This window comes from Tachyglossus aculeatus, chromosome 24, assembly GCF_015852505.1.
Source record: "Tachyglossus aculeatus isolate mTacAcu1 chromosome 24, mTacAcu1.pri, whole genome shotgun sequence".
NCBI lineage: Eukaryota > Metazoa > Chordata > Mammalia > Monotremata > Tachyglossidae > Tachyglossus > Tachyglossus aculeatus.
In genome coordinates, this window is record NC_052089.1 from 22,047,544 (window position 1) to 22,070,164 (window position 22,621).

General features: G+C 43.0%; 1 protein-coding gene across 1 annotated transcript in view; it reads right to left on the minus strand.

The window, feature by feature from the left end:
* Nucleotides 1-22,621, minus strand: part of LOC119945017 (SAM domain-containing protein SAMSN-1-like) — a 363,531-nt gene that overhangs the window by 112,692 nt on the left and 228,218 nt on the right. Inside the window, exon 3 of the mRNA XM_038766014.1 lies at nucleotides 3,704-3,775. Within this exon, the coding sequence (XP_038621942.1) occupies nucleotides 3,704-3,775 (72 nt within the window). The remainder of the gene's footprint in view (nucleotides 1-3,703; nucleotides 3,776-22,621) is intronic.

Genomic DNA, 22,621 nt, shown 5'->3' on the forward strand with positions numbered 1-22,621 from the left:
AATATAATTGATTTCCACGGTGTTTTTCATCAGGGGAATTCTGATTACTGAATATAAAAATTAACGCACGTTTTAAAAGCATTGAATTTACCAAAAAAACTCCCTGAAACATGAATTATGGGTGAACGAGAGTCAATATGATAGATTCCCTTGTTTACTGCTATCTGTATGTGGTGGAGGGAATCTACCACAGCACTGTAAAACACTGCACCAGATAGCACCGCTCATGATTTGATGCAATTTGTGCAGATTAAAATCTTGGGTTTTCTAATGTGCATCAACAATAAATCCTGTCGCTTCCTCTTGTCTGACCCAATAAAAATCAATGCTTTTATGTATGGAATGTTGATTACAAATTATTTTTGACCAGATTAAAAAAAAAACGCATTAAAGCTAGAGGGAGAATATGACTTAAAGCCATTTAATCAAGGAAATGAAAGTAAAAGCATCATTCTGTCTTTAAGTCCTGCTGGTATAGTTTACAGCAACTAGGGTCTATATATTATTACAGCATCATTGATTTTCCTTTACTCCCAGTGATATAGGCATGTCTCTATGCTATGATGAGGAATATGTACGTGTTGGGATTTAAACTCAAATTGAACAGTCAAGTTAAAAGAGGGCTTCAGTTATTTATACGATTCCAACAGAGAGAAATTAAGCCTTTGGAAATGGGATCTTGTGATGGCAGGTCTTTTAAGTAGTCCTTTTGTACCTCTGGCTTAAGGATATGCCAACTCAGTTCAAGTGGTTGTCGGGATCTTACTGTTGTCCATACTCCTCGCATGCCCTGCCCACTATGGCTGGAATGTGATGAGCTCTATGACAAAGTTTGTGGTTCCATTACTTGTCAGTGTGTGAGCCTGCCTTGCGGAGTAATGTTCCGCATTGCATGTAGAAGGTAATAATGGAACCACTCGAGTAAATGAATGTGGCTGAGAAAGAGGGATGGATATTGCAGTCAGTCTCTAGGCCTTCAGGTTGGACTAAAACATGCCTTCTGTCATGCAATCTGTGTATCCCCAAAGTACCGTTCATCAATAGTCTGGTCTACAACTGGCTAACTCTTATCAGACCTCAGAACAGGACACAAAAAGGAGAATGTAAACTATCTGTAGCAAAGAGGGGGTGGTGAGAAGGAGAAAGTATCATTTCTAAACAATGGAAAGTCATAGAAACTTACTAATGGGGGAAAAACCAGTGACAGTGAGAGGGCAGAAATTTCTTACATTTTGAAATTTGATAGATGACAAGCGGGCTGACAATTTTGCTCAGTGGAGCAATCATTCTGATGGAGGTCCAACTGGTGAAACCAGTGTTTTCCACCTTATGAAACTTGTCTCATTTATATGCTGAATTAGTGGTTCCCCACTCCTCCCAAGGCTCCTGCCACCACATTGAATTTTATTGGGTGTAGGTCTTCAACTCATTTCACCACAAGCCTGGAAGAGCCAATGGCAATAACTGAGAAAACTGTCTCTATTAGTTCTTGGGGCCCCTGGACAATATTGGTGTTCTAAAAACCCTATAAGCCAGGAATTCCTTCCAACTGCTTTTCCCAGACCGAATTTAATCCCATCCCGCTATTTAAATGTGCTGCATCCACACTGTGGCCATTAACTCTTTTTGATAGGGGAAAAAAAAATCCTAGCAAATGGATTAGAACTGAATGTGTCTGCTTGATTTATTCAGACTTACCAAATTCACATTTCTTAATGCATTATCCCTTCCTTACATTTCTCCCACTTCACATCCCATTAATTTCTCAAGTCAATATCACATTAGAGTAAATGTTTTTAACTGAAAAGAAGGTTTTCTTTTGCTTAATCACACGGAGAAATTTCTCATCCACTCCCGTGGTTACCCTCACAAAGACCGGAAAGGACCAGCCAGAAAAAGAAATCCTGGCCCAAATTCCCAAGACATAACAAAAATTCATTTATTCACTCAATCGTATTTATTGAGCACTTACTGTGTGCAGAGCACTGTACTAAGTGCTTGGGAAGTACAAGTCGGCAACATATAGAGACAGTCCCACGCACTGTTCTCCCCACCTTCAAAACCCTCTGACAGTCCCATCTCCTCCAAGTGGCCTTCTCTGACTAAACCCTGATTTCCCCTCCCCGCCCTCCTCTCTGTGTCACCTATGAACTTAGCTGTGTATTCCTTAACATTTCTAAATCATGCTTGGAAAGAGCCACAATCCCATTCCATCTTTTCTACTATGCATGAGGTATTGCCGTGAGTTTAAATTTGAAATTTGAGGTTGCCCAGTGCCACTGTCTTACAGTGGCCAGGGCGGATATCAGCATGGACCTGACGACTGTCAAAACATCAAGCCCAACAGAAGTCACTGAATAGGCTTAGAAGAATTTAAAATAATCGGGTTCTCTCTTGTCTGTTTTTGTTCCATGGAAAATCTCTGAGAGGAAGCAGGGCCTAGTGGAAATCAATTGATCAACCAATACTTATTAAGCATGTCTTGTGAGCAGAGCACTGAGCTAAGCGCCTAGGAGAGTAAAATACAACAGAGTTGGTAGACCCATTCCCTTCCCACAAGCTTACCACCTAGAGGAAAAGAACATAGCCATGGGATTAAGGAGTTCGAATGTCAGCTCTGCCACTCACGTGCTGTGTGACCTTGGGCAAGTTACTTAACCTCTCTAAGCCATGGTCTCTAAGTCAGTTTCCTCATCTGTAAAATGAGGATAAGGTATCTGCTCTTTCAAGTTGCTTGGTTGCAAGCCCCATATGGGACAGGGATAGTATGTTCCCCATTGCATAATATATGCTTAAGAAATGCCTTAATTATTGCTATATTATTGTGTCAGCACTTGGCCAGCGCTTTGGCACAAAGGAAGCATTTGAGAATTACCATTGTTGATAGTAGTAGTATTATATCCTGGCAGCTCCCTGATGCTCTCCTGCTCATTTTTATAACCAGAGGGAGCAGTAGCATGCAGAACTAGCTAGGAGAGGGAGGAAGAGGATTAATAATAATAATAATAATAATAATAATAATAATAATAATAATGATAGCATTTATTAAGCACTTACTATGTGCCAAGCACTGTTCTAAGCGCTGGGGAGGTTACAAGGTGATCAGGTTGTCCCACGGGGGGCTCACAGTCTTATTCCCCATTTTACAGATGAGGTCACTGAGGCCCAGAGAAGTTAAGTGACTTGCCCAAAGTCACACAGCTGACAATTGGCAGAGCCAGGATTTGAACCCATGACCTCTGACTCCAAAGCCCAGGCTCTTTCCACTGAGCCACGCTGCTTCTCTGTGCATTTAGACTCCAAATAGCATTTGGGTGGCCAAAGATTTCTGAAATTTTCATCAAGTTACTTTACCTATAACTCCAAAGCATACATTTTGGTACTTATGCATCAACCGCTCCTTCTGCTATTCTATTGGGCCTGATGGTGTAAGAACTAAAACTGTTAGGAAACGGAGAAGTGTGCCAAGAACCCTTCAGTAGAAAGAAGCGGAAACGCCATGCTGGAATTGCAATGATCCTCCCTGTCTCAGTTACCCTTTGTCAAATGTTAAGAAGGAATAATAGCAAGGAAGGAAAGCAGCTAGGCTAAGGCTTCAGGGAAAATGCAGTGAGGGCATTTTCCACTGCCTGTTTTTACTCGCCATAGAGAGAGATCTATCTGGAGCTTCGCTTTTCACACAGGAGCTGAAAGGGGTACTCACCCTCCTGCTGATGGCTTCTTTGTCATCTTGATATTCTGGGATTGGTTCATACAAGCTGTCCATGGAACCCTCCTGAAACACAAAGGGGGAGACAAATAAGGAAGCCATTCATCTGGTTTTGTACCAGACAGTCTGGATTTCAGATAGCCTCTCTTTGTCCAGGACAGACATGTCAGCAGGAGACTTTAGGTCCTGTATTACCATTTTTAAATGCCCTGAAACTATATGGGTTCTGAGGATTCCCACAGAGAACCTTTTCCCGAGGAACCCATTCTGTATGAAAAGTAACCTCGGTTGCATTTTATCCGTCACATACCGCAATTAGAGTGACAGCAGTTGCCTTATCAGTTTCCAAACAAAACGTTTATATAAGTCTCCAGAAATGGATGGAAGTACAATCACTAATTGTTCCCACAGAGTAAAGGTACACTGGTTTTGTATTTCTGATATTTTCATAGACATAATTATTATTTATGTAAAAACATATGTAAGAGGGTAGGAAAGGGGAGAGTGAACGTCTTGGATGCTGTCAGTACCACCCCAGAGACATTTTTCTCCTCCATTGCAGCAGAGTAAAATGTGTGCCTTTCCCCCTCATCTCCCCCCGCCCCAACCCTCAGTGAGACTAAGGAATTCTCTGCCTGCCTCTGGCATGCTCTAAGTATGCTGGGCCGGGTATAAAAGCCATTGCTAATCCTTCTCAGCACCCAATAAAACATCCATAATTGCAGCCTCGCCTCCCTGCATGCTTTCGGACCCCTCACCATGGCTGAGCGAGCTACATTCCCTCAATGCTCCCCAGGCACAGCACCACTCCACACCATTGAGGAGACTGCATCCTGTCCTGCTTCCTGCCACCCTGGTGGGTAAGAGATAGTATGGGAGTAATAATAATAATGTGACCTATTTGTTAAGCACTCACTATGTGCCAGGCACTCTACTAAGCACTGGGGTGGATACAAGCAAATTGGGTTGGACACAGCCCCTGTTCCCATGTGGAGCTCACAGTCAGGAGAAGGGAGAACAGGTATTGCATCCCCATTTTTAGCAGTTGAGGAAACTGAGGCACAGAAAAGCTAATGACTTGCCCAAGGTCACCCAGCAGGCAAGTGGTGGAGGATTAGAACCCAGGTCCTCCATCTCCCAGGGCCGTTGCAGACAATAGTGGAGCCCTCTTCCAATTGAACCCAAGTCGGCACCATAAAGCCAGAGGGTGCAGTTTCACCTAAAGTTGACAAAAGTACTCATTCTTGCCATCGATACACAAGTGATCAGTCTTAATGAACTTTTTAGACCTCAAGTAGCCCAATCCTCCAGTTTCATACTGATGATGAGGAGAGAAGCCAGCCCTAAACTAACCTAGACAGAGCACTGTACTGGGCGCTTGGGAAGTACAGGTCGGCAACATGGAGAGACGGTCCCTACCCAACAGCGGTCTCACAGTCTAGAAGGGGGAGACAGACAACAAAACAAAACATGTGGACAGGTGTCAAGGCATCAGAACAAACAGAATTAAAGCTAAATGCACATCATTAACAAAATAGTAGATTTATTTTACTTGTACATATTTTCTATTCTATTTATTTCCCTTCAAAGCCCTACTTCTAGACTGTGAGCCCGCTGTTGGGTAGGGACTGTCTCTATATGTTGCCGACTTGGGGTTCCCAAGCGCTTGGTGCAGTGCTGTGCACACAGTGAGCGCTCAATAAATACGAATGAATGAATACTGAGAGCTCACCTCCTCCAGGAGGCCTTCCCAGACTGAGCTCCCTCCTTCCTCTCCCCCTTCTCCCCCTCTACCTCCTTCCCCTCCCCACAGCACCTGTATATATGTAGATATGTGTGTACAAATTTATTACTCTATTTTACTTGAACATGTTTATTCTATTTATTTTATTTTGTTAATATGTTTTGTTTTGTTGTCTGTCTCCCCCTTCTAGACTGTGAGCCCACTGTTGGGTAGGGACTGTCTCTATATGTTGCCAACTTGTCCTTCCCAAGTGCTTAGTACAGTGCTCTGCACACAGTAAGCACTCCATAAATACAATTGAATGAATGAATTCTGTGAGCTCACCTCCTCCAAGAGGCCTTCCCAAACTGAGCCCCCTCCTCCCCCTCCCTACCCCCCGCCTTACCTCCTTCCCCTCCCCACAGCACCTGTATATATGTATATATGTTTGTACGTATTTATTACTCTATTTACTTATTTATTTTACTTGTACATATTTATTCTATTTATTTTATTTTGTTAATATGTTTTGTTTTGTCATCTGTCTTCCCTTTCTAGACTGTGAGCCCACTGTTGGGTAGGGACCGTCTGTATATGTTGCCAACTTGTACTTCCCAAGCACTTAGTACAGTGCTCTGCACACAGTAAGTGCTCAATAAATATGATTGATTGATTGATTGATTTACTGATCCCCTGCTATAAGCAGAGAGCACTGTAATAAGTGTTGAGAAGAATATACTGAAGAATAATTAAGACATGGTTCTTGGGCCTCAGAGGACTCTGATGTCACAATCTACTGGTCTGATCACTTGCCTAACAAACAGAATGTCCACTTTAATCTTTAAATGGATTCATTCATTCTTTCAATCGTATTTATTGAGCACTTACTGTGTGCAGAGCACTGTACTAAGTGCTTGGGAATTACAAGCTGGCAACATATACAGTCCCTACCCAACAATGGGCTCACAGTCTAGAAGGGGGAGACAGACAACAAAACATGTGGACAGACATCTTTGGTGTCTTCTATTTTGCAGACAAGCAACTCTCCCATTATGATACTGATGAAATATGCACTAATGATACAGTGATGATGGTGCTAGAACTGAGGAAAGGTCAGCAAAGGCTCTGAAGGAAAGAAACGGGATTGCTGATTCCCATCAGAGTCTGAAAAATCACATTTGCAGTTTGCAAATGGAAAGAAATCCTGCACTCATGCCCTTTCCAGTCTTGTTGGAGGAGGGAGAATCTAAATGCTTGGTGTGAATGGAAAAACAGCTCCTGGAAGGACTTTTGCAGCAAGCTGGGGCTGGGGGGTGGAGGGGATAAGAGAATATAAACTTTCATCCGTTTGAAAAAAAATTGGGTTATAAAACCATGTTTAACGAAATAACTACATTATGAGTTCAATGGAGAATTACACTCCCCAGGAGAAAAAAAAAATGTCCTCATTTTCAAACACATAATAAAACAACAATGAAAATAATCATGGCTACAATGTGCCAGAGAAGCAAACACAATAGGGAATTTCCAAATTATGCTGGAGTGATAGTTATTTACTTGTTTTTGGTTTGGAAATAATAGCAATTAATTCACCTTTCAAAAGTTATTTGCAGCAAGCTTCATTCAGTATGGTTAAATTACTAAACTTCTGCTTTCATGTCCCTCTTGAAAAAACTTCATCAACAATATCCATTTACTCAAACCCAACAAGACTATTTTTCCTCCTTTCAGCTTAACTACTTAAATGCTTGCCTCCCTGGCAAAGTGTCTTCTCCAGCTACTTAAAAATCAGAGAAATCCAGAATAGCAGTGACACAAAGCTGCACTGATAATCGTCTTTTCAGAATCAGGGCTTTGCTTGTTAATTTTTAAATATTTATTTACTCCACCCAGAACAACAAAAACATTAAGCTCACATTTTGCCGGTGGCGCATTTGAATGCTAATTTGTATTCTACATTTTATTAAAGCAATTTGAAATAGAGGAAAATGAACTACTGGGCATTTGGTATAATATCCAGGATTCAGGGCCATTCAGAATTTGAAATCTATTTTTGATTTCACAGTTGCCATACCGACTCTAGCTGAGATGAATATTTTCTGCTGGGAAATCTCCCTAGGCCTCCACCTACTCACAGAAAAAGCCCAGGAACCTGACTCACCTTTCTTCAACCATTCAAATTTCCAGGTGAATTACACTATTACCATTTCTTCCATTTCGTCTCCTCCAAGAGGTTTCTGGACTGCTCTGACAATCATCTTCCTGCCCACCTGAATAATCTGTGAATTCCACTCTCTAAACACTAATCCTCTGATTCTTACTGTGGAAATGAGTTCTACACCCGGCAGCTGCCTAGGAAGCCAACGAAAGCCAAGCTGAGAAAAATGCACACAGATTTATCCCCTTCTTAACTCCTTAGAACTATCCAGCATGAGAGGAAGGAAAGAGCGAATGCCAGATCTCAGTAAATACTATTACTACCACCATGTAGCCTCCCTACCTAAGTGGTTTATAGGTAATATTTGTTTGCTTATTCATACCAACAAAGCACAAACAAATAAGATTAAATCTGCTGTAACTGTAGTAAAGGTGTTAGTTGAGTATGTAGTGGGTGTAATTCTCTGAACTAAATACTGAGGAAAGTATAACAGAAGACTAAGATGCATGCCCTGCTCACAAGAAGCTTTACAGCTAGCTTTACACAATGGCTAAGACTGCAGAAGGGAAACAAACACCCATTTCAAAAGAACAGAAACAAAACCACATGCTTCTTAGCAGTGTAAATGTTCAGTGTCAATTTCATCATACTGAACGAGAAATTTGAAAGGGTGCTTTTTGTCATAGTTTATCCGGACAGCGCAACACATTTAAGCATAGGTAGACAAGGGTGTGGACGGTGATATATGGCGGTTCCTGATTGCCTTTCACATCTAATGGATAGTTGGTGACTAAATGTGACTCTGGGCTCCTTCCTTTAACTTCCATTCATTCAGTCATATTTATTCAGCGCTTATTGTGTGCAGAGCACTGTGCTAAGTGCTTGGGAGAGTACAATACAACTATAAACAGTCACATTCCCTGCCCACAGCAGTCTTACAGTCTAGAGTGGAGGAGGGAGCCATCAATACAAATAAATAAAATTATAAATATGTACATAAGTGCTGTGGAGCTGGGAAGGGGAAGAGCAAAGGAAGCAAGTCAGGGCAATGCAGAAGGGAGTGGGAGATGAAGAAAAATGGGGCTTAGTCTGGGAAGGCCTCTTGGATGAGATGTGCCTTCAATAGGGCTTTGAAGGAGGGGGAAAGTAATTGTCCGTTGGATTTGAGGAAGGAGGGCTTTCCAGGCCAGAGGCAGGACATGGGCTAGGGGTCGGCGGCAAGACAGGGGAGATGGAAGCACAGTGAGAAGATTAGCATTAGAGGAGAGAAGTGTGCGGGCTGGTTGTAGGAGGACAGAAGTGAGGTAAGGTAGGAGGGGACAAGGTGGTGGAGTGCTTTAAAGCCGATGGTGAGGAGTCTTTGTTTGTTGCAGAGGTGGATTGGCAACCACTGGAGTTTTTTGAAGACCGGGATGATGTCCCCTGAACGTTTCGGTAGAAAAATGATCCGGGCAGCAGAGTGAAGTATGGACCAGAGTGGGGAGACACAGAAGGCTGGGAGGTCAGCAAGGAGGTAGATGCAGTAATCCAGGTGGGATAGGATGAGTGATTCTATTAACGTGATAGCAGTTTGGATGGAGAGGAAAGGACAGATTTTACCTATGTTGTGAAGGTGGGACCAACAGGATTGAGTAATGGATTGAATATGTGGGTTGAATGACAGAGAGGAGTCAAGGATAATAATACTACTAATAATAATGATGGCATTTGTTAAGCACTTACTATGTGTCAAGCACTGTTCTAAGATACAAGGTAATGAGGTTGTCCCACGTGGGGCTCACAGTCTTAATCCCCATTACAGGTGAGGTAACTGAGGCACAGAGAAGTTAAGTGACTGGCCCACTTAACTTAAGTGACTCACTTAAAGTCACACAGCTGACAGATGGCAGAGGCTAGATTAGAACCCACGACCTCAGACTCCAAAGCCCAGGTTCCTTCCATTCAAGCTACGCTGCTTCTCTGCAGCATGGATAATGCCACGGTTCCACGTTGTGAGACAGGAAGGATGGTTGTGCCATCTACAGTACTGGGAAAGTCACGGGGAGGACAGAGCTTGGGTAGGAAGATAAGAAGTTCTTTTTTGGACAAGCTAAATTTGAGGTGATGGGAGGACATCCAAGTAGAGATGTCTTGAAGACAGGAGAAGCGAGACTGGGGAGAGGGAAAGAGATCAGGGCTGGAGATGTAGATTTGGGTATCACCTGCATAGAGGTGGGAGATGAAGCTATGGGAGTGAATGAGTTCTCCAAGGGAATGGGTGTAGATGGAGAATTGAAGGGGGCCCAAAATTGAACCTCAAAGGACCTCCCCAGTTAGGGGGTGGGCGGCAGAGGAGGAGACCATGAAGGAGGCTGAGAATGAACAGCCAGAGAGATGAGGAGAACCAGGAGAGGACAGAGTCAGTGAAGCAAAGGTTGAATAATGTTTCCAGAAGGGAGTGGTCCACAGTGTCAAAGGCAGCTGAGAGGTTGAAGAGGATCAGGATGTAGTAGAGACTGCTGAATTTGGAAAGGAGGAGATCATTGGTGACCTTTGAGAGGGCGGTTTCTGCGGAGTGAAGGGGATGAAAGCCAGATTGGAGGGGGGTCAAGGAGAGAATTGGAGGAAAGGAATTTGAGGTAGCGGGTGTAGACAACTTGCTCATGGAGTTTGGAAAGGAATGGAGAGGAACATACTCGGACTCTCAGGAATTTCCTGGGAGTGCTGGAAAATTTCCAAATATTGGCCAAATCCACATTCCTTTTCTGCACAGCACTGTTCTATCTGACCTTCGTTTGGCCCCAGGGTATAAAATTCCTTCTGTGTAATGAGGACAAAATCCGATACTTCCAAGGGGAAAATAATCCATTAAAAAGCCCCTGTGTCATGCAGACTCAAACAGCTCAAAGCAGAAATGCCAACTGGGCTGTTCTGGTGGCCAAACGGTTCAATTCAACCTGGAAAAATCCACATTAGGGATGACCCAGTTTGATGATTACATAGCCTGCATTTGCCAGAAAATCACCTGACAGCCTATTTTGCTTTTTTTTTTTTTTTTTTTTACCAAGAAAAGGCAACCTTCAGCTGCGTGTTTCTAGCCTAAGACTAGCAGTTGTTTTCCTTCTGATCAAGGAAAAACTCATTCAATATTTCCACTGGACCTCACAAGTTTTGGAAAGGTTAAATCCCTCAAATAGGAAATATCTTTAAGACTGACACCACATTCTGTAAACCCACGCTCTCAGGGACATAAAAGACAGTTCACATCTATCACAAAGATGTCAATATTAACGATTTTCATTTCTTTTCAACAACAGTAGCAGCAGCAGTAGCAATCTTCCCTCTTGAAAAGACTAACGGCTTTAGTGCTCTGCAAAATTACACGTAGGTGGACACCAAGGTAGGAGAGAGAGAGAGCTGAAAGTTCAGTGCTTAGCTGCAACAGATGGCTCCAACTGCAGAGAAAGGTTGCTGTATCTTACTGATTGATTTTCATCACTGGTTCTCCCCAGGCCAAAGAATCGAAAGGGGAATAAAGGAAAAAAACTCAGAGCCAGGCTTATGCCTCTGAGTGAGCACACCAGAGAATTACTCTTCCTAGACTGGCTGCCCCACAGGAAATTCAATGCTCACTGCACACCCTTTTCAGAGTATCCAGAGTCTGGAAGATGAAGCTAAAATTCTGGTTTGATGTAAGGAAGATGAACGATGGCGAATGATGCAAATGCTTTTCTGGACTCCAGCTGTATAATACTGTATCACCAAGAAAGGCATTTCAAAGTACAAATCCTGTGCGTCACAACTGAATTATCGATTTGGCATCCAAATGCTAAGAAGTCCTGGCATAGACAGGAAGAGGAGTATTTTCATAGTGACAATTCAATCATTACAATTGATGAACACAAATTTGAAAAGAATGTTATCTGTGAATAATGCTTGTTTGAGCATCTTATCCAAATCCCCCTTTACCCCCTTGCTGATACACCCTTCTCTTATGCCAAAGAATAATAAATCATCCAAGAACATTGAATTTGCACCCTCATTACAGAATCTAAAGTTTTCTACATTAACCAACTACAACAGTGAATAGTACATAAGGAGACTCACCAATGTAAAACAGAAAATATTCATTTTGTAGGGCTCTGGGCCTCCAAAAGAGTGTTTTAAAGAACTCCAATCGCTCAATGCAGCTCCTTCCCGTCCTCCCAGCTGTTTGTACATTTCTCTCTGGAGATTACCGCAAGATAAAATCCCTGCAATAATCCACTGGATTCAGAGCCCATTATCAAATGAGATGGATATTTCTAGCACAAATCGTTTCCTGAAATTAATGAGGAACAATCACCTCTCAAAAAGGGTGTAGCAGGTGTATTTGAAGGAGGAAAACTAAATTTTCCAGGTTGAGGAATGTTTGTTTAGTGGAAATAAGGCATCTCATTAAGCATGCAGAGAAAACAAAGATATCCAATGTTGACACTGTCGCAGCTCTAAATTACTAACTAAAAGAAATGTTTTTGTTGTGATTTACTGATTCTAATATTGAGCTGAAATACTAAAACTAAATATTAAGTTCCAAAGAACGAAATCTTCCTTCAGCTAATGTTCTGGTTTGTTTATGATGAGGTGTTTTCCAAGGTGTTTAGAGGTCAGGTCTCTAACGGAGAGGCCAAACTGCAGCTCAGAAGCTCTTCTGCCTTCGAGGGGCTTGTCTCACCTGAAAAGTTAAGTTGCCTAGGCTTTGGGCTTCACTTTTCACTACGGTGGTGGGCTGCAGTATGTCGTTGCTCCTCAAAGCAATCAATCAGTGGCATTTGAGTGGTACTTTGCACAGAGAACTGTCGTTAGCACTTGGGGGAGTACCATACAATAAACACTTGGTAGATACAATCCCTGCCTAAAAGGAGCTTACATCTACAGAGGGAGACAGACTTTAAAATAGATTTGGGATGGGGGAAATAAACTCATATGTTCCTTTTGCGGGGTCCTTATGCAAATAATTGCATTTGCCTCTTTCCTCCACCTCCCCGCCCCTGCCCCAAGAATATAAACCTTCTTGAAGACAAATCCCATGCCTTCATCCTTTGACAACTAACCACAGGGTCTTATTCAGGACCGTGCGGCGGGGGGCCTAAATAAGTTTCATTCATTCATTCAATAGTATTTATTGAGTGCTTACTGTGTGCAGAGCACTGTACTAAGTGCTTGAGAAGTACAAGTCAGCAACATATAGAGACGATCTCTACCCAACAACGGGCTCACAGTCTAGGAGGGGGAGACAGACAACAAAACATGTGGACAGGTGTCAAAATTGCAATAGAATAGAAATAAATAATTGTGTTTAACTTGCCTGAAAGACAAACTCTCAGTGATCTCTCAAGCAAAATGAAGCGACAGTTCTCAGAATATGGGACAACAACCTTTTGCCAAAGATTCATAAACCAGTTCCATCTCCATCGTTCTGATGGGTTTCCCCTCCCTCGGCTTCAGCTCCTGTGTCTAATCAGCTTTAGGACATAATGATGGAAATCTCACTGGGATTTTAAAGGGCACTGTGGCTCACACCCTCTTCTGATAGTATTAAAGTGATAAGGCAGCTCAGGGAAACGTAAAATGGCATGCTGATCTCCTGAGCCATCTTCAAAAACTAAACTGGGGCCTTTCATCAAAGACACAGTGTTCGAGGTCAAAGAGGAAGAAGAAATGATAAATTCTAATAATGATGAAGATACTCTAAAACTAACCTACTCTCTGTACCTCAAACTCGTATATCCAGCTGTCGACCCCTGGCCCACATCCTCCCTCCCCCTTAATATTCAACAAATCCACCACTCTCCCCACCTTTGAAACCCTCCTAAAAATCTCAGTTCCTCAAAGAGGCTTTTCCTAACTGAGGTTTCATTGTCCTTTCCCCCATTCCCTGACATGCTGAATGTATCTTTGGCTGTTTGCCCCTTAAGCACTTTGACACTCACCCCAACCCCACGGCATTGATGTACATATCATCATCATCATCATCAATCATATTTATTGAGCACTTACTGTGTGCAGAGCACTGTACTAAGCGCTTGGGAAGTACAAGTTGGCAACATATAGAGACAGTCCCTACCCAATAGCGGGCTCACAGTCTAAAAGGGGGAGACAGAGAACAAAACCAAACATACTAACAAAATAAAAGAAATAGAATAGATATGTACAAGTAAAATAAATAGAGTAATAAATATGTACAAACATATATACATATATACAGGTGCTGTGGGGAAGGGAAGGAGGTATGATGGGGGGATGGAGAGGGGGACGAGGAGGAGAGGAAGGAAGGGGCTCAGTCTGGGAAGGCCTCCTGGAGGAGGTGAGCTCTCAGTAGGGCCTTGAAGGGAGTATCGTTAAGCTCTACTATTCACCTAATCTGAAATTTATTTTAATGCCTATCCCCACTGCAGATCATAACCTTATTAGGGGCAGGAATCCTTTTCTACCAACTCTATTGTATTTTCCCGAGCACGGGCCCAGGAGTCAGAAGGACCTGAGTTCTAGTCCTGGCTCTGCCACCTGTCTGTGCTACCTTGGGCAAGTCATTTAACTTCTCTGTACTTCAGTTACCTCATCTGTAAAATGAGGATTAGGACTGTGAACCCTCTGTGAGACAGGAACTGTGTCTAACCTGATTAAATTGCATCTATCCCAGTGCTTAGTACAGTGCCTGGCACATAGTATATAATATATACATATATGTATATAATATATATTAAAGAGCTTTCAAAACAGTTCCACATAACCAGCTAACCACTCAGGCTTCTGCTTTATTTTGTCTGGGTTAATTCTTGGTACCACCAACAACTGGTTGAAAGGGTCACAGGACCTGAGGTTACAAAACCCCCAGATTAGCCCCGGAGGTTTTGAAACCAAAAAGCCTCTTAATAGAAACAAACTTCCTGTTTAAACAGGTGGAAAAGTGGTAAGATTTGAGACAGTATTACAGACATTGGTCAAAGTATACTTTCATTGAGGGAAGAAAAAAATAACATTGTAATTTAGGAAAATCCTCAACCTTTGCCTAAAAATAAAAATGAATGCCTTCTATTGGTCCAGAAAGGCTTCCCCTTCACTTTCATCTCTGTAAATCTCTGCATTCCATACCTGCCCACAGCAAACAAGGAGGTGAAGGAGCCAAACATGCCCAGAGCCTGTTTCTTCTGGAATGACTGGCTTGGTTTTCAGAGCCCGAAAATCCCTGGCAAAAGTCTGTTGGCGAAGCCAGTGTCTAAACCATCTCAGGGCTTTCCAATTCAGCAAAGTAAGCACTCAAGAAACAGCAGCCTATGGCTTGATGGAAAGCCAGGAAGCATGATCTCAGGCCAGAAGGGCCAGTCTTCCAGTTTTCCAGCAGACAGTCTGGTTTTCAGCTGGCTTATTCCCCATCTGGATCAGATATAGTATCACATGTATTTATTTAGATTGTAAAACTATTTCAGGCTCAAGTCTCTCTTCACTATGGCTCTTGCTGCCGACTCCCCAGCTTAAATGTGGCAGCCGAGTTTCCACTACCATGGGGTGGGAACCTACTCATTGTACCTTGATTTTGTCTTGCCCACATTCACCCTCTGGTATGCGATGCTCTCCCTCTTCATATCCTACAAAGCACCCCTGTCCCCATCTTCAGAGCCCTCCTAATTTTCTCCCAGAGGCCTTCCCTAACTAAGCCCTCATTTCCCCGCACTCGCCTTTCCTTCTGTGTTACCTAAGGGGATTTGTACCCCTTAAGCACTTAATATTCAATCCACCCAAGGGGATCTGTACCCCTTAAGCACTTAATATTCAATCCACCCCCAATCCTACAGCACTTGTGTGCACATCAAAACGTTCTCCCACTTCCCCGATCTGAAATTTATTTAAACGTCTCTAATTCCCTCCTGACTGTAAATTCCTTGTGGGCAGGGATCGTATCTACCAGTTCTGTTACATTACACTCTCCCAATCTCATAGTATAGTGGTCTACACACAGTTAACACTTATAGATACCACTGATCAATCAATTTATTCCCAAGTGCTTAATGCAGAGGACTCTGCACAGAGGAAACACTCTGTGATTAATATTGTAGCATACTTTATTTTCATTTTTCATCCCCTCTAAGCTACCTCTGTTAAATGGTGAGTAAAGTTGCCTAATATAATCATTTTTATTTGTTTAAACCCACTTTTGTTGCTGTCAAAATTCTATTTCCAAAGCACTTTTCAGGTTAAGAGGAACTGTTAGAGGAAGTGGTGTGGCCTAGTGGAGGAAGCACGAGCCTGGGAGTGAGAGGACCTGGGTTCTAATTCTGGCTCTGCCACTTGTCTGCAGTGTGACCTTGAGCAAGTCACTTCACTTCCCTGGGCCTCACAAACCTCATTTTTTAAATAGGGATTAAATCCTACTACCTCCTACATAGGCTTTGAGTCCCTCATGAGATTATATCGAACCTGATTACCCTGAATCTACCCCAGTGATTAGAACAGTGCTTGGCACATACTAAGTGCTTAATAAGTACCATTACATAACACAGAAGTTCTGGATCATGGGTAGGGTGCAGAGGGCCGCACTAGAGAAATGCAATAGGATCAGCCAAATGTGGGCAGAGACACAAAATGGCAGCTATGACGTTATTATGCTCCCCTCTCTTCCGCCATAAAACTTGTGGCACCACATGTGTCTCTCTGGTATTCAGGAGGGCAGATGGTGGCCATCTTAACTGTGGCTTACATTTATGTTCGAACCTATTCAGAACTTGATGGCAGTACGTTCTTGTATGTAGTAAGTGAGGATCTGATTTACCTGTTTAGTTTTTTTCTTTCTCTCTCTATTTCTCTCTCTCTCTCTCTCTCTCTCTCTCTCATTAAAATTACTTTCAACTGAAGGCTGTGTTCATTATTTCCCATAAAATCCAGTGCTATGCACCCTGTGGATAGTCAATAAGTACTCGTTACCTTACTGTATTGACTCAAGCGCTTCGTACAGTGCTCTGCACACAGTAAGTGCTCAATAAATATGAATGAATGACTCTCTCCTGTTTCTCTGGTTACTTACAGGGATCATCCTGCACTGGCGACTGAAGAGATCTTTATCTCAGTGGATGCATGGAAGATGCTCGTATAACAATAATAATATTATAAACAGTGTCATTAAAGCCTTATTATAGCCTAAGTGAATACTCTGGCCTAAATGCTCACACAGATACAAGATTAACAGAATGGACACAGTCCCTATCCCACCCAGGGCTGACAATCCACCTCATCTCCATTTTCCAGATGAGGAAACTGAAACCCAGACCGATTAAGTGACTTTTCCATGGTAATTCAACAGGCCAGTCACAAAGCTGGAACCTTATCCCAGGTCGCCTGACAACGCGTTCTATGCTCTTTCCACTAGATCTGGGCAGAAAATTTCCAAAAATGGCCTTGTTTAGCTTGGTTCATTTCCACAAGCTTGTTTGTTTTATGGTATTTGTTAAGAACTTACTGTGAATCAAGCACTGTTCTAAGTTCTGGGGTAGATACAAGTTTATCATGTAGGACACAGTTCCTGTCCACCTGGGACTCACAGAGGGTCCAGTGCACTGAATCTGACGAACTGTTGGGGGACAAACCTGTTCTGGAAAGAAGACTGTGTTCAACCAATACCCTGGGTGTCAAGACACTTTGCATCCACTTCTTCATTTTCACTAATGGGCTGCTAACAAAAGCGGAGAGGGATGAGGAAGTTCAAAAGCTAAATGGGGCCTCTGCTGTAAAAATGATCATTTCCTTGTAGTCTTGCATCTTCAGCAACTTAGACGCTTATGTCTTCCTGTCAACTGCCTGTGGTCTTTCAGGATATAAGAAATTGAAAACAGGTTCTGGAAATCACTAAGAAATGATGAGTCTGTCCCAGAGAGAGGAAGGTGGTCAGAATTCTATCTAGATTTCATTTGGAAAGAAGGTGGCTGGGGCTTTCAAGTTTACTGCCCTCATTACGCTCTGCTTCTTGAAAAACTCTGACAGCTCCCCTCTGACCAAAGATATTTTTGCAACATTCATGACATTTGCATTTTGTGAGCCCCAAGCCTAGCCATATGGGGTTTTTGGAGGTACCAAGAACTCTCTCAGGATCTGCAGTGGGTAACCAAACCTCCTTCGGTCCCTCCCTCATTCTAAGCTTGAAGCCGGCAAACACCTGCTCCAAATAATAATAATAAAAAAATGGTCAATCGCCTCCTGGGCCGCCTAGACCACACTGTTGATCACACACTCGCATTTTCCACAAACAAGTGAGACCCAGTTTGCGTGAGCAGCCCAACCCATATATTTAAAGTGGCAACTTCTCTCCTCTCCTACACATAGCCACCATCGGGGTCGGTAAGCTGGAGGTCTGTGTTATTTGCAGGTCCTTCATTAGCACTTGGGATGACGGAACTGTCACAAAACTAGAAGCCTTAGAGTAACTCAGGAAGTGCAAAGAGATGGTGTTATCGTTAGCGAAAGGCAGGGCTTGGGCTGGCTTTCATTTACTGCTCTGGTGCTACCTTAATCTGCTGAGACAAAGCCAACAAATCAATGGTATTAAATGAGCACTTACTGTGTGCAGAACCCCTGCACTGAGTGCTGGTGAAAATATAACACAATAGAGTTGGTACACATGATCCCTAACCACTAGGACCTAACAATCTACGAAGGGACACAGACATTAAAAAAAATTACCCATAAATTAGATGGCATCATCTAAATTCCCCACAATGTTTAGAAACAAATGTACTCATCAAGTTAGAGAAAATATCTGAATGAAGAGTTCTCTGCTCCTAGCACACTAGTGCATTTGAGCAGAAATAAATGAACTATTTCATGTCTACTTGAATCAAGAATAAAATTATAATTATACCTCAAACAGGTGAATAGCTGAAGCAAATCTAGGAGTGAGCTTTGCTGAGCCATTTTATATTCATTTTCCTTGAAAATGTCCCTTTAATTCTCCCTTTCTGCCACAGAGATAAATATTTCTAGCAAGATTAGAAGGATTGAAATATTCTAGTCAGGAAAGGAAAAAGTTAATTTTTGGCTGTACCATTCCAACCGCTTAGTGGATTGGAAAGTTCAGTAAAGGCCTTCAGAATTCAGGTTTGTTACACACCACTGACCTTTAAAAAATTAATTTCAATTGACAATTCAGAACCTCAATCTCTTGGTGCTTAGTAAAGTGCATTGCTCATTAAGTACCTTAACTACAATTACTGCTAAGCTTATTTTTTGGAATCTACAGTTTGCTTCTCCAAAGCCAGATTTTTGCCTGCAAAAGCTCCCATCCATCTAGATCAGACATCTGCACATGAAAGGCGTCTGCTTCAAACAGGATCCAAGAATAAATCTCTGAATATTTTAAAGTCACAAACCTAGGGAATAAGCATACCAAGGAAAGCATATCCACGAATTACACTGGGGAGGAGAAATCTGGCCAGGAGCTAGCAAATCAAGGCCAGTACTCTCTTCAAGTCATCAATCAATGGCATTAATTGAGCACTTAATCTATCCAGAGCACTGTACTGAATGCTTGAGAGCATTACTAGTAGACACAATACCTGCCCTCAAGGAACTTACAAGCAATTGTATTTATTGAGCACTTACTCGGTGCAAAGCAATGTACTAAGCGCTTGGGAGAGTACAACATAACAGAGTTGGTAGACACGTTCCCTGCTTATAAGATTCACAAATCTAGCAGAGGAGACACTAAACTACAGATAGGAGGAAGCAAAAGAGTTTAAAGATACATAAATAAACGTTACTAGAGGATGGGGGTGGGATTAGTACCCAAGTGCTTAGGTGATGTGAAAGTGCTGAAGTAGCAGTAAGGTGGGGAGATGAGAGATTAATCAGGAAAAGCCTCGTTTGAGCACCTCGGTCTCTGCTCCGAGTGTGTACATAAGCCGTCAGACCACTGTTCCTCAGATCAAAACCAAGGAGTCTACCAGCACAGGGCTGTAGCTATGAGACCATAGATAGTAAGCTTGCTGTGGGCAGGGAATGTGTCTTTTATATTCATATTTATTAAGTGCTTATTATGCACAGAGCACTGTACTAACTGCTTGGGAAAGTACAATACAGCAATATGTACTCTCCCAAATGCTTAGTACAATGCTCCGCACACCATAAGCACTCAATAAATACAACTGACTGACTGAGAGGACTGTGAGAGAGGGGGAGTCTTCCAAAAGGCAAAATCACAAGACCAGAAAGATAGGTTCCTGACCAACCTGAAATGTCAGTGCTACCTGCCGCCACAGTAGCGTTGCTTCTTAAGCTGTTTCCTTCCTAGCCTGAGGCCAGAGTGGCTTGGGGCCATGGAACCAAAGGCTGCTGGGCTTGGTGCAAGCCAGCCACCCAGGAACACCACAGCGGCACTCCTCCACGTTACTGAGGGATTCCCATGCCAACATGCCTTGCGAGTGGGACACAGAACAGCAGCTGCAGCCTGGCCCCACCTCCACCTCGAGAAGACTGTGATGGCCACTGCCATAGCGGTCACTGTAGCCGCAGGTGTGACTGTGGCCTCTGAGCCACCAGGAGTCTGAAACTGTTCCTCCCACCACAATATTCTACAGACATTTGTTTTGGTCTTCATGCTGCCTTAATCCTCTCTTTCATCTCTCCTTATTTATCTTTCAACAGTCCCTTCTTTCCCTTTATGCTTTTAGATTGTAAGCCCCCTGAGGGACAGAACCAACTACTTTCCACCTCTGTATTCTTTCCTAGCACCTACTACTACCGGGGCAAAGAACAGAACTCTGGAGTGGAAGGAAGGTCCGCCCTCTAAATTCATCCTCCATCCACATCTCAGTGTTGGCTTGGCTGGGGCCTCCAAGCTTGTCTAGTAAACAACGAATCCTGGGTCTGAATGCCAGTGATGCCTCAGTATCTCCCTTTATTCATCACCCCTCCCAGTCCCACAGCACTTATGTATATATCCATAATTAATTCATTTATATCAATGTCTGTCTCCCCCTCAAGACTGTAAGATTATTGTTGTCAGGAAATGTTATAGGCACTCCCAAGTACTTAGTACAGTTCCCTGCACACAGTAAGTGCTCAATAAATACAACTGACTCACTGACATGGGCTGACCCCCAAAACCAACTTAACTCTCAAAGGAGTGTCTGTTCATTTTCTTCCCTGTGAGCTAATTAAAGTACTGCCTCCATTAGCCTTCTTTCAGATGAATCCTCCATTGCAGATAACCGCCCTTCCCACAGGAGTGCGTCATCAACGCTGCTAAAAAGCACCTAGGGCTCATTCTAGCCTCTGCTCTGATAAAACATTACTAGAATCCTAAAACCAAAAGTCTCACATCCCTTCTTGGCAGTGAGTCACCAAGATACTTGCTAGTAGACAGGAGCTAGAAAGTATCTGTCACTTCAGTCTTTTGTTGGCATGTAAGCACTTAAGTTACCACAAACTCTGTGTGTAAGTATGTACCTTATATAGTCTATTACTCCCTCTATCTCTAATTTAGTTAGGCATCTGTCTTTCCTGCTAGACTATGAGCTCTTTGAGTGCAATAACTGTCTTCTGTACCTTCCAAAGTACTTAGTGCCATGCTCGGCACACAGTAGGTACTCAGTAACGGCTATGGATTGATTTACTGGCTGGATTTGAAGTCCGAGTCATTGAATGAGTTCGATGTGTTTCCATCTGGTTTGAAGAGCCAGTTGACTCTTCCAACCAGGTTTGACATTTCACTACCGGGTCACAGGTGAGTCGCCCTAAGAAAGCAAAGCTGCACGAATAGCTTTGTCTCCTTCACTCATAACCTTTTAATGTGTGAATCATTTTATCGTGGGCTTCCTGAGAATGCTCTAGACTGATTAATCACACTCTCTCATCTCCCCTTCTTCCTGAATTCTCTGATTAAATCTGTCAATTTTTTTCCACAGTGTGAAATGAGTCTCTAGTCAGTTTTTAATTATTTAAACTACCTTCACTTTATTTTCTGCCTCTACTGAGGTAGACAATGCCTCTCGTTTTCCCTGGCAACCTTACACCAAAGTGGCTTACCCCCATTTGCCAAAGACCTAGGAATTTCCTTCTAAGACACAATGCTAACTTTTTACATCTCCGAAACACAGCGGACAAAATACATGTCCACGCCACACCTTGGTCAGCTCACGGTAGACCGCAAACCAGAGGCCCCCCGACCTGCAGAGGTGGGATCGGGTGTGGATTGAAACCAACAAGGCCCAGAGTCCCTTCAAATTCAGGTGCTATGGAGACCACCATGGCCACATGCCCAGAGAGCCATTCCTTGAGCTGCAGTATATATCGTGCTATGTCCCCTGTCTCCTGGTGGCTGGCAACTGGAAACAGCTTCTCCCATTTTACCCCATACTGACATGTTCTCCAGGTGTCAGCTGGTCACCAATCCATCCCACCCCCCAAAACCTGCTCACTGGCCACCCTCTACGTCCTCAGAGCTCAGAAAGCAGAGAGCAGCATTCCTTTTTTTTCTGTTTTATTCTTCTACCTTCAGCACTATTAAGGACCGTTCAACTGGTAATGGTGAGGACATTAAGGACTCGGTGATCTTGGAATCTAGTTATTTATTCCTGGGTGTCACTCAATCCTATCGTTCTTTCTATAACAATGATGGCATTTGTTAAGTGCTTACTATGTGCCAAGCACTGCTCTAAGTGCTGGGGTAGAAACAAGGTAATCAGGTTGTCCCACATGGGGCTCACAGCCTTAATCCCCCTTTTACAGATGAGGTAACAGGCACAGAGAAGTTAAGTGACTTGCCCAAGGTCACAGAGCAGACAAGTGGTGGAGCCAGGATTAGAACCCATGACCTCTGACTCTATGACTTCCTAGGCTGTGAGTTGTGTGTGGGATGGTGTTTGATTTAACTATACCATAGCTACCCCTTGTAACTTCCCCAGCACTTAGAACAGTTCTTTGCACATAGTAAGCGCTTAACAAAATGCCATGATTTTATAAGGGCTGTGGGGCTGGGAGGGGAGAAGGGCAAAGGAAGCAAGTCAGAGCAACACAGAAGGGAGTG